This window comes from Elgaria multicarinata, chromosome 1 (genome assembly GCF_023053635.1).
Source record: "Elgaria multicarinata webbii isolate HBS135686 ecotype San Diego chromosome 1, rElgMul1.1.pri, whole genome shotgun sequence".
NCBI classification, from domain to species: Eukaryota; Metazoa; Chordata; class Lepidosauria; order Squamata; family Anguidae; genus Elgaria; species Elgaria multicarinata.
In genome coordinates this window covers 115,679,182-115,691,672 of record NC_086171.1, presented here as the reverse complement: position 1 = coordinate 115,691,672, position 12,491 = coordinate 115,679,182, and the positions used below count along the sequence as shown (strand labels likewise).

General features: G+C 43.3%; 1 protein-coding gene across 1 annotated transcript; it reads left to right on the top strand.

The window, feature by feature from the left end:
* Window positions 1–4,564: 4,564 nt before the first annotated feature.
* On the top strand, window positions 4,565–11,941 carry LOC134392780 (arylacetamide deacetylase-like 4). Its single transcript, XM_063117395.1, has 3 exons — window positions 4,565–4,778; window positions 8,472–8,535; window positions 11,182–11,941. Exons 1-3 carry the CDS (start codon window positions 4,568–4,570, stop codon window positions 11,939–11,941), a joined length of 1,035 nt encoding a protein of 344 aa, XP_062973465.1. The 5' UTR covers window positions 4,565–4,567.
* The last annotated feature ends 550 nt before the right edge of the window (window positions 11,942–12,491 follow it).

The window sequence follows — 12,491 nt, the reverse complement described above, 5'->3', positions numbered from 1 at the left end:
TCCCACAGTCCTGCTTGCACAGTAGGAGCATGGATGTCCAATACCTGGGACAATTCAACATATTGCTGAAGCCATTTGGACAGACTGCATGACAATTAGAAGCAAAGAGTCGAGCGCTCGCTTGCTTTACCCCCATTGCCTGGAGACCCTTCTTATTTGTGACAGGCAACCAGACAAATCGTTGTTTACAGGCCTGGATTGGCTGCATGTTTCTATCGCTGAATGCCCTTAAACGCTTGCAAAAGAGTAGGCTCAAATCGCAATGGGATAAATAAATGGCCTTTATAGGGAGCAGTCTAGATCTGAGGCTGGAACAAGCATTTTGTTTTGCTTTGTGGAGATGCAGGCATTTTCGATAATGGCGTTGAGTTTTTTGTAGAAATATCTAGCAAGTGGGTGATGTTGGGAGCAATGGTGAAAAACCAGAGGGGGCTTAATAACCACCTTGGTGGTACAGACAGAAAACCTGAAAGAGACACATGAGAAGCACCAGATATGTGGGATGAATTACAAATCTTCTGGCCAGGTTGCTCTATTCAGCTGCAATCTCTGGCAAACCACTCATTAACATGGCTTGATCATCAGATCATATACGCAACACCTCCACTCCACGAGAAAACTTAAATCACTGAGCCTTGTTCACTCCTAATTGCAGGAAGATGCACTACAGTTGAGCTGCCTGGTGACTGGCTGTTTTGTATGTTGTAGTTAGAAAGAAAACTTATTTTCATTGCTGTAACTGCTTTAGAAGTTTCGCAAACAGCATTTGCTATCATAGCAAACATTTCGCTCGGATCTTATTAACCGAGGGCAATGTCATTTTTCTATAGACTCTTCGCAGTTTGCATGTATTTCACCATTCCTGTCTTGTTATTTGAATTTTGCTGGCTTGCTTATAAATTCATGACAATAGACATTCGTCCAGGAAGCAGAGACCCTGTAAAGCTCCGACTGTATCATTGGCTTATGATGTGGATACAACATCAGGTAAGTGCAGAAGAAAACTTCTCTCTCTCTCTCTCTCCCTTCTTTCCCTGCCTTTCAAGAAGTCTTGTTACCACACTTGCTCAAAGATATGTGTACCCCACACATCTGCACCTGATTCCATGTCCTTAGGAACTGCGGAAAATCAGCAAGTTAGCCTGAGATTAAGTAAAAAGCGCACGTGGCCCATTCAGGGACCACCTTTATTGCATCGCTTCTCCTTCGCACAACAGGAGAGAACAGCAACTTCCATCTTTTAAAATAATACAGACTCATCAGGGGCTTTTTTTGTTGTTGCATGAAGAAGGCCAGAAGGCAGATGTCGTGAAAGGGACCCTCAAAAATCTGTGAGTGCCCAGTAACAAGCATGCAATAAAATGCTTGTCTGGTGGTGCTAGGGTGACCATATGAAAAGGAGGACAGGACTCCTGTATCTTTAACACCTGCATAGAAAAGGGAATTTCAGCAGGTGTCATTTGTATATATGGAGAACCTGGTGAAATTCCGCCTTCATCACAACAGTTAAAGGTGCAGGAGCTATACTAGAGTGACCAGATTTAAAAGAGGCCAGGGCACCTTCAGCTTTAACTGTTGTAATGAAGAGGAAATTTCTCCAGATTCTCCATATATACAAATGTCACCAGCTGAAATTCCCTTTTCAGTGCAACTGTTAAAGATACAGGAGCCCTGGCCTCCTTTTCATATGGTCACCCTAATGATGGTGCTCTCTGTTGGAAAAGAAATTCCTATCCAACAAGTCAAGCTGCCTCTGTGGCCATTTCTACACTGGCCCTTTTTTCCTGGGTGCTCCCTGAGCATCCAAATGATGCACAGGGACTCTTGGGGGCAGGGGGGATGAGCATGGGTTTTTCCAGGTATAACGAAACCTTGGGAAACCCCTATTCTCCCAGCAGTCCTGGGACAATCCAGAGGACCGTGAGTTGTGTGGGTGCCCATCCCGCCTTTTTCCTCCTCCCTGTGAGTAGCAGGGGTCAGGAGAGGTAAGTAGCTGGGCCAGGGGCAGTCCAGGGAAAATGGGGGTGGGTGGGGAGCAGGATTGGGCCTTCCCCCCCCCCGTAACTTACGTTTCACTGCCTTAGTCCTCAGAAGAAAGAAATTGGATAACACTCTGCGAATGCCTCCTGGGCCAGATCTACACCAAGCAGGATAGGACACTTTGAAAATGTCTTGAGAACTGTATATGGAGTGTGTCCTGGGGCCCAACCGTTGTCACCACTGTTATAAACAATTTTAAAGCAGTAGTGTAGTTCCTGCCCTGGTGTGAGCAGAGGCAGGGAATACTAGATTGCCCTAGGAGATAGATTGGATAGAGGAAACTTTAATGTGAGGCACTTTGCTAAACCAGTTTGTTGACAGATTTTTTTAAAGGAACTCCCAGGTTGGGGTGGTTGTTGATGGTGCTGTAATATGTTGAGAGGCTAATGTCTACGTAGGATTTTTGGCTTTGCCTGTTCGTTTGTTTTGAACCTTTTTTCTTTTACTTCTTTTTGAAATGTTGGTAGTAACATTATGCTATTGATATTTTGTAAACCGCCCAGAGAGCTTCGGCTATTGGGCAGTATAGAAATGCAATAAATAAATAAATAAATAAATTTGATATGATAATTGGAATGCCCATTGATGTGCATTTATTTATTTTGTGCACCATTCTTGGTTGTTTTCGCTTTGCATATTGGGACCTGCCTCAAACAGTAATGGCAATTCCTTGGTGGTTTGGTCAAGTGAGCACACTTCCTCCCCCAGGTTGAGTTAACCCAATAACAAACAATGGGCAACTTATTGCTGGATTGACTCTGGGTTGTTTAACCCCTAAACAACCCAGAGTTACAGGTTTGGATGCCACATTGTTGACTGCTAATGGAAGTGATGAGCGCACGGGAGGCAATGCTGCTGCTCACCCCTGACAACCCATGGTTTGTTGTTACATGTGAACCAGGCCAATCTCTTTTGTGGAAAGGTGGCATATAAATGAAATCTAATGTCATCTAACATAAAACACTTAATGAAATTGAGGTTCCAGTCACATGCCAGCTGAACCAAGATTGGGAATGCAACCTTTCTTGGATGGGGTTGCACTCAGGCTTGGGGCTTCTGGATTCTCAGACAGCCTCTTACTAACTTCAGCTGGTACACTGGTTATGCCCTTCCTTGAAGAAGCTTCAAGTGGGAAATTTGGCCTGAAAATAAAAACAGGCAAACATTTGATGCAGCATTGCTATGAAGTTAGTGGGAAAATGCTTTGTATTGGGGGGGGGGAGGGGAATGCTCTGCCCTGGAATTATCTGGTAACCATGGAGCATTCAAACTTCCAAACTGGGGATTGGCCACTTCCAAACCCATCAATTAATATCAGAGTAGAGACATGCCCGATTGGGGCTTCTAATGTCTCCAAAATTAACCGACTGTTTCTCAGGCATCAATACTGTGTGTGTGACTCAATTGAATATTGACATATGTGGCTAACCAATTAGGAATTGCCACAGTGCTGTTCATGACCATGTTCTCCTCCAATCTCAGGGTTCAGGGGAGTGGGAAACACTAGCTGGCTGCTGGGCGGGCTGGCATCATGAGTAAGAAAGCTTCTACACCTGAGTCAGGCTCAGGCCGGCTCTTTATTTCAGTTAAACTATTACTCCTGCTAGCTGGCTGAGCTTCCAGTGCAGGGGGGAAGGGGCTCTGTCCAATAGATCTGGAGGGCACCAGGTTGGAGAAGGCTGGAGTAGAAACTTCCACCAGCAAGACTGGAGCTCTGCATCAGCAAAGTAAAGGATAAAAACTCTCTCCGTAAATGTGCAGGGGTGGATTAACATGTGTGTGTGTGTGTTTAAGGGGGATAATGGTTTGAGTGGTGAATAAAAAATTCCTAAAAAATCAAGGCATGAATGGATCTGCTACAAACATGGCATGTCTAAAGCCCTACTTTAGCGCCATCATTGTGCCAAGTTTCATTTCTTTATATTTAAAAATGCCAGCATTTTTTAAAAATAATTTTAAACCACAAACTTTAAAAAAAAATCCTAAAAAATCAAGGCTTGAATGGAACTGATTCAAACTTGGCATGGCTAAAGCCCTCTTTAAGAGCTATCACCATGCCAAGTTTCACCTCTATCATTAAAAATGATGGAGCTGTAAGAATTTGATTCATTTCCATTGAGTGGAGCAGCTATCCAAAAACAGGTGGTTCTCCATCGGGTAATCCAATGGTGCAGAGTAAGGGGAGCTGCTCTGATCAGGGTAGAGAATTGCCTCAACAGAGCTCTGGCTCAAATTTTGAGGCAGAGAAGACCCACTTTGCACACCCTTACTTTGTATCGCCTGCAGGAGAGAAGATGTAAGATTGAGGACACTCACCATTGATTATCATTTTTAAAATAAATAAATAAATCATTTGTGCCATGCATATCTTTGAGCATCCTTTTTTTTAAAAAAAAACTTATGCAAGTGAAAGCTTTTCTTTCAATTGTGCAGTGAACTGAAAGCCTATGTAAGTTGATACTTACAACTTCATGTCCTAACTTCTGATCTACCGCTGCCTTCTTCTTTCACTGTAAAACAGGGGGAGATGTTTGAGAAATTCGGGATCTGCACCACAATTCAGTTTTTTAGGTTTCTGTTGAAACTAATACTGATAAGGAAGGAACCAAAGCTCTTCATCAGGGATTTGACATTTAAAGATGTACCAGTCAGGATTTACCAGCCCAAACGTCCATCTACTGGGCTAAGAAGAGGACTGGTCTATCTACATGGAGGATCTGGAATGCTTGGAAACAAAAGTAAGATATTTCATATCATTTTAAGATATCCTTGTAAAGAAATGCATGGAATGTGAAAGGAAAGAGGCAGCTTCCACAATTAGGAACGTCCAACCCTATCCTTGATGGGTTGGGTCCAATTGTGTCCATCTGCTAGCAGAAAAGAAACCACCAGTGAAATGGATTTTCCCTTTCCTACGCAGTACACTGTGTCCTCTTCCAAATCTGCTCCAGGAGGTTGGGGGCCCTCTAGAGCAGATTTAGGGTGCAGATGGGCTACAGAGAGGAGGAGACGTTGGGGATTCCATTATAAGTCCTGTTGCATGAGCAGAATTCCACTTGTATAACATTGTATACATGTGCCCAAACATTTGAGTTGGGTTCTGTCTCCCAAACTCAATTTTGATACCTAATTTGTACAGACTCAGTGCAATGTTTCTGACTACAAGTCCCATAATCCCTGACCTTCGGCCATGCTGGCTGGGGCTTATGGAAGTTGTAGTACAAAACTTGAAGGGCACCAGATGCAAGGAAGAGCTAAGAATCTTGATATACCTTTCCCAATGACACAGGACACCAAAAGGAATATGCAGACTCTCAGCTCTGTCTTGTTGAGAGAATGAAATAACTGAACTTCATTTTATACCAGGCTGATGGAAGACTCTAAAACAAAGCCTTCTGCACCATCCAACATGTTTCTGTGATATGTGACATGACCATTTCAGACATTTTTTTCAATGAACAAAAACTCAAGGATACATTAACCAAGTTTGAATTTATTTATTTATTACATTTATATCCCACCTTTCTTCCTCCAAGGAACCCAAGGTGGCATACATAATCCTCCTCCTCCTCCTCTCCATTTTATCCTCATAACAACAACCCTGTGAGGTGGGTTGGGCTGAGAGTCTGTGACTGGCCCAAAGTCACCCAGTGGGTTTCCATGGCAGAGTGGGGACTAGAACCCAGATCTCCTGACTCCCAGTCCAACACTTTAGTCACTACACCACACTGGCTTTCAATGACATATCATGGCTCCTTATGGTTCTATAACCTATGCTGAGCCACATAGGGGCTTGTTATAAGAATATAAGAAGAGCCCTTCTGGATCAGACCAAGGGTCCATCTAGTCCAGCACTCTGTTCACACCATGGCCAAATAGTTGTTGACCAGGGACCAACAAAGTAGGACATGGTGCAACAGCACCCTCCCACCCACATTCCCCAGCAACTGCTGTATACAGGCTTACTGCTTCTGCTACTAGAGGTAGCACATAGCCATCAAGAGTGGTTCTTCTAGACCCCAACATTTGGGACAGAGCTCCACTGAGCGGGTTCTCCACTCCAATTTTCAGAGGGGGTCCATCTCTCCACACCGCTGGATTACTTGTTGGGAAACTGCTCCATTTTCAGAGATCCGTGCTATTATCGGCAATGGGAATAAACAGAAATGTATACATCTCCGACATAAAGAGATGAAGATACTTGGCACCATGGTAGCTCTTAAGTAGGGCTTTAGCCATGCCTGGTTTAAAGCAGATCCCTCCATCCCTTGATTTTTAGGAATTTTAAAAAATTTCCTTCTCAAACCATTCATGTGCACCGTTCCTCCCTCTACCCTGTTTTTTTTCCCGTGTTGTAGTGCTCCCCACAGTCACAGAGGGTGGAGAAAGCATAAATATAGCTATGCTTTATTTATGGTTTTTTATATTGTTTAATGTAGACTGGGTAACAGTAAAACACACACAGAGGGTGGGGTGCTTTGAAGCAACTTGGATCCAAAAACACTGAGACAGAGTGGAATTTTTTAAAAAGTTGGAAAGATAATGGATTTTTTCTTAATTTCTTTTTAAATTTCTCAGCGGGGGTAATAGGGTAGAACAAGAACACACACACTGGGCGAGCATGGGGTGGTACTACAAGAAGCAAATAAAAGCAGACAGACTCACAGAGAGAAAAGCAACTGGCATGGAGGAAGCAGCTAGAAATGAAGCAGACAGAGCAAGCAAGCACAGCTCAACAAACTAAGAGCTCTCTCTTTCTCTCAGAATCTCTCCTCCTCCTCCCTTCCCAGTGCAGGAATGAGGAATGAGTTCCAGGACAAGAAAAAAATGGTTTTATCATTTGCAATATTCTCCCCATAAGCAATGTGATTGGAGAAGGGACAAGGAGGACACTGTGGCTATTGGTTAGCCACAGATGTCAATCTCTAAACTCCCCCCCCCCTTCACCCCTTGGAATCTTTCTAATATGGAAGTGTTCAGTTAGCAGTCCATCAACATGAAACAAGCCCTCATGTCGTCTAAAAAACCTTCGGATACCTACGGATCCCTTTGGGTCTCCGAACGATCTTCTAACCACAGATTTCAACTAGTTTTAAAACTGCCCCCTAACCACACCACAATTTTGGATGTCTGTTGGAGGTCCATCGTACCCCCAGATTTTTGGTGCGGAGTACGCAGCCCTAATCAGTAGCCATTGATAGCCTTCTCCTCCAGGAATTTATCTAACCCCCTTCTAAAGCCATATAAATTGGTGGCCATCACCACATCTTGTGGTAGTGAATTCCATAGTTTAACTAGGCACTGTGTGAAGAGGTACTTCCTTTTATCTGTTCTGAATCTCGCACCAATAAGCTTCATGGGATGACCCCGGGTTCTAGTATTATGGGAGAGGGAGAAAAAGTCTCCCTAACCACATTCTCCAAACTATGCATAATTTTGTACACCTCTATCCTGTCTCCCCTTAGCCTCCTTTTTTCCATGCTAAACAATCCCAGCTGTTGTAACCTTCCCTTATAGCAAAAATGCTCAAACCCCTTAATAATTTTAGTTGCCGTTTTCTGCACTTTTTTCAGCTCTACGATATGTTTTTTTAACTGTGACAAAACCTGTTGTTGAGTCATCCAAACCCAGTGAGCACGTGTTATGTCACAAATAACCGGAGTTAATAGATAAGCAGCGGCTAGAATCATCAATAAACAGTCCAATGATGGTATGCCAAAAGTATCCGTTGGAAGCCAAGGTAAACAATACAGGTTTCAGGATCATGCAGAACAGAAGGTTAGTCGAGGTCTTTCCAGGGTCACAAAGTCAAGGAGCTGGTAGAGGAATGACTGGTACAGAACACCAAACATGACAATTCCTTCCAACAATCAAACAGCATCTCCAGTTTTCTTTATATTGGGATGCTGATGACGGAGTGAGACCAGCTGCATTGGGCTGCAGCCAGCTTCTGTCTGCTCACATGAAGGGCCCGTCCCCAAACACTCTCAGGCTCAGCTGTTCAGCCTTCCTCCTCTATCCCAGATGGAGGCAATTGGAGGCACAACAGGTTATGTGAAAGGATTTTTATGTAACACACACTCACTGGGATCGCATGATAGAAAAAACCAGAGCATATACAAAATCAATTGCATATTCAAAATGGTGGCCGTACCACAGTCTCATGGGTTAAATCCACAGTGGGCTGTTGTGTCGTGCAAACACACCAATGGGGAATGCCAGCAGTTGCCTAGACGTGTTTGGCATTGTCTGGGCTACGTTGAAAAATTAGAGAAATATGTCTCTATAAATAAATAATCATCTGGTGTGGCCAGTATTCCCCTGGGAACGTTGCAATGAATTTTGAACATCTGTCATTGAAATCTTTTTCTGGTGAGGAGCGACTTGATTTTTAAATCAGTTTTGAACAATTCAGACTTTTTCCCCCCTAGGCATCTATAAACGGAAATGCTGTTATCTTGCTCGAGAAAGTGATTCAGTGGTTGTGTTTGTTGAGTAAGTGGTTCTATTGATGTATTTTATTTGCCCTGTTTTTATGTGTGTGTTTTTAATATTCTGTACTATACATTATATATAATTGTGCTCTTAGTCACCTTGAGCACTATTTGATGGAAAGATCAATTTAAATATAAATAGTAGGGCAGTGCACTGTTTCAGGTCCAAATCCAGATCCCAAACCAAAGCAGGCTGATTCAGCCTGCCTCAGTCCAAATCTGGAGTGGGCCAGATTGGGCTGAAGTGGATTAGACTGGGCCTGAAGCACTTCAAGGCGATGGTGAGCCACTGTCCCCACCCCCCTCCAGCAGCTGCCTGTCCTCAATGAGAGCTGCCATTATTAAGGAAGATGGTGGCTCTGTTGTTTCTAGATCTAATGTTCGGGAGGCGAGTTGGAATAGAGCAGGAAGGGGGTGAGTGCAGGGTTTTATGGACGTCCAGTTAACTGGCCTTGCACCCGGGAACCCACACCACCTGACATACTTCAGATGGCCAGATCTCGTTTCAGATCTGGATATGAAGCAGATCGGACCAGGCCCGAAGCAGTCTGAGGTGGATCTGGGCAAATTTGCAAACTCCAAATTAGTTTCCAAAGCAGATTGGGGCAGGGAGGTTGTCCCTGCACAGCCCTAATAAATAGAACAAATTAATGAGGCAGAAATCCTATGGTCCCTGGGAGGGCATCCCAGGGGCCAGTATGTTTCAGAACTCCCCCTTCTCGGGAAGAGAGAGGTCTGACCTTGGAAAGGGAGATCCAACCTCACAAGCCCCCTCACAATCACCATGGAAACTTCTGCAGCCACTTGCCTCTCCAACACAGGAGTTCTGCTGTAGGTAGGGACAAAAGGGGGATGTTCCATGGGCATGTTGGGGATGGATCAGGAAAAAGCTTCCCATATCCCTGGCATGCTTCTGGAATTGGGGGAAATGTATGCCAGCCCCGGAGGTGTTATATATAATTCCCTCCCTTTGCAACCAATAGGAGGGAAATCATAAAAGTAAAGAAAACAAAAAGGGGAAGAAAAAGGGGTTTTTTTTTTATTGAATATATTAAAATCTATAAATATTAACTTCAAATAAAAAATCATAAAACACCCAAATGGGAGGCAAAATCTTAATCCAAATTCCAGCACCCTACAGTTCAAAGGCTTAGCAAAATAAGGTACGTTTTCCAGACATTTTTGAATGGACCAGTGGTGAAGATCTTGCAGGCTTCCTTTAGAAGGGAATTCAATCAGTTGCAGAGGGAAAACATTATTCATTGATTCATTCATTCATTCATTCATTCATCTCACAGTTTCCTACCAGCATGGCAGTGGGTTTTTTCCATCACATATTCCAGACATCGAGGCCCCTAGATGACAGAAAGATGATGATGCTCATTAAAAAGAGCAGAAGGAAACACACTGCTTAGCCAGGAAAAGCAACTCAAGCATTGTTTTCAGATGGCTGCATAAACTCTGACACAAGGGAATCCCCCACCCATCTCCCTGATCATTTTGGCCTTTGAGTCTGCCGCTATGATAATAGAACAGTAATTTTATTGTTATTTTCTATATGGATCCATAGCCCTGCCCTATTGACCAGGCAGTGAAGGAAACAGAATAGAGGAGTCACAAGGGCCTTTGTGGGGATTAAACTTTTTTTAAAAAAAGCACTGAGGGAGGAGGCAGAAGAAGTCTTCCCTGCAATAGCGAGGGCATTTGTTGCACCCAAGGAAGACCAAAACATTTGGATATCAAATGGTGTATATTCCCTCTCCCCATCTCAAAGGGAGAAGAAGAGGAAGGAGAAGGAGAAGAAGAGACAAGTTGCTGCTCTTTGATCTGTTGCCAGACCAGTGCTGGCCCTATCATTAGGCAAAGTTAAGAGGTCACCTCACAAGGCAGAACCTGGGAGGTGGCAGCAAGGTGTTGGAGGGAAAAGCTCTGTGTCATGTGGCCTACCACGTATCGCACACACACCCCAATCTAGCCTTCTGCCTTCAGGTGCAGTGAAGAAATAATAACAATAACAATAATATTATAAAATCATAAAATATACTGGGGCAGAATAATTCATAGGGACAAAGCAATACCCTGCAACTGACCAGACATAACAGTTATAGACAAAAAAGAAAAATACTTACCTAAAGACAAATATGTTGTAGAAAAGGAAATGAGAGAAAAATATACACCACTGGCTATGGAAGTTAAAGTATAACAACAGGAAAAAGTCACAATTATTCCGCTAGTCACACCTGTCATTGGCATCACCTAAAAACAAATAAACACCTATACAGATAACCTTCAGAAACCGCCTACCAAACCTACGAGACCATCCAGAAAGCAGCCATACTTAAAACATACTCAATATTCTGGAAATTCCTGAATCAGTAAAAGAAAGCATGACTTGGCAAAGCCTGTCATGTCCATCTAGAAAAACCGCCATGAGCGAGTGAAAAGAGTTAATAATGAAGATTTGCCTGCCAATCCAGTTAGCTTTTGTACAGTATATGGAATGCAAAGGGGGCGCCATCTTGTTTTTCGCTTCAGGCACAAAATGTCTCAGTTGTCCCTGGCCAGGTGGACTATCCCAACCTGCTTAATGGCCTGCTGAGCAGATTCCAACATTCTGACAAAGTTAACCCATGCTTTGTTGTTTCAGTTTTCGTCTAGGACCTGAGCACCAGCATCCTGCCCAATTGTCAGATTGCCTCACTGCCACGGTATACTTCATGCAGAATGCAAAAGAGTATGGAGTGGATCCTAACTGCATTGTCGTTGGTGGCGAAAGTAGCGGAGGAATACTTTGCGCCACCGTTTGCCGGGAACTGGTAAAAAAAATGCATCTCCCAAAAATTCGAGCCCAGATCTTGTTGTACCCCTTCCTCCAGATGCTTAACTTTTCACTGCCATCCCATCAACAAAACCGTTTTGGTCCTGGCTTGTTCACCACACAAGTAATAAAATATATTCTAATGTATCTAAATGAGAAAACTGAGAACCTAGAAGGCTTTTTGAATAATGCCCATGTTCCTGAAGAGGTGGCGGCAAAATTCAAGAAGTGGATCAGTGCAGATCTCATCCCAGAAGAATTTAAAACCAAAGGCTATGAACCTCCATTGCCTGTTCCGTTTTCGAAAGAACTGTATAAAAGTTGGGCGATGCTGTCACCGCTTCTAGATGAGGATGCCATTGTTCAACAGCTCCCTCAGACATACATTTTGACCTGCGAATTTGACTCACTAAGAGATGATGGACTGCTGTATAAGAAACGACTGGAGGACAATGCTGTGCCTGTGACCTGGAACCATCAGCAGGATGGTTTCCATGGAGTTACAATGTTTGTTGACACTGGCTTGTTTGAATTTTCCAGTACAAGAGAAGTCTTCAAAGACATAATTCACTTTATCAAAGGGTTATGAAGTGCCGGGGCGGGGGGGAAGCACAGGGTCCTGAATATATTTATCCATAGCTATGCTTGGAAGATGTTCCTCCACCATTCTTTGTGAATTTATGGGCCTTTAGGAACTGTGCCTCCCTATATCCCATGAAGAGCCACACATGAAGGTGGAAGATACCCTTCCCTACTATATCCAATGACGGCATCTATTACTGCAGATGGAAATTGCATATTATTATTATTATTCCTTCAATAAAGAATTGTCCTCCAAATGGCTTACAAAACCACATATTAATTTAAATGGTTGGAGCATAGCAAGAACACAGCTATGAAATCTATTAGAATTATAAAACAGCAGCATCCAGCTAATACAAATGGGTCAGTGGCAGGCCATTCAACTTTAGCAGCAGCACCCCTATGTATTTCTATGCTAACTATTGAGTTCAATAGCAATTACGCCAAGATGTGTGGGTGTAGAACTGTAGCATTAAATGACAGTATACTGGGAAAGAGGTTGGCATTGAAATATGTTTGAAGAAAACCTTTTCCAATGTGCCTGGGGGGGATTAAAA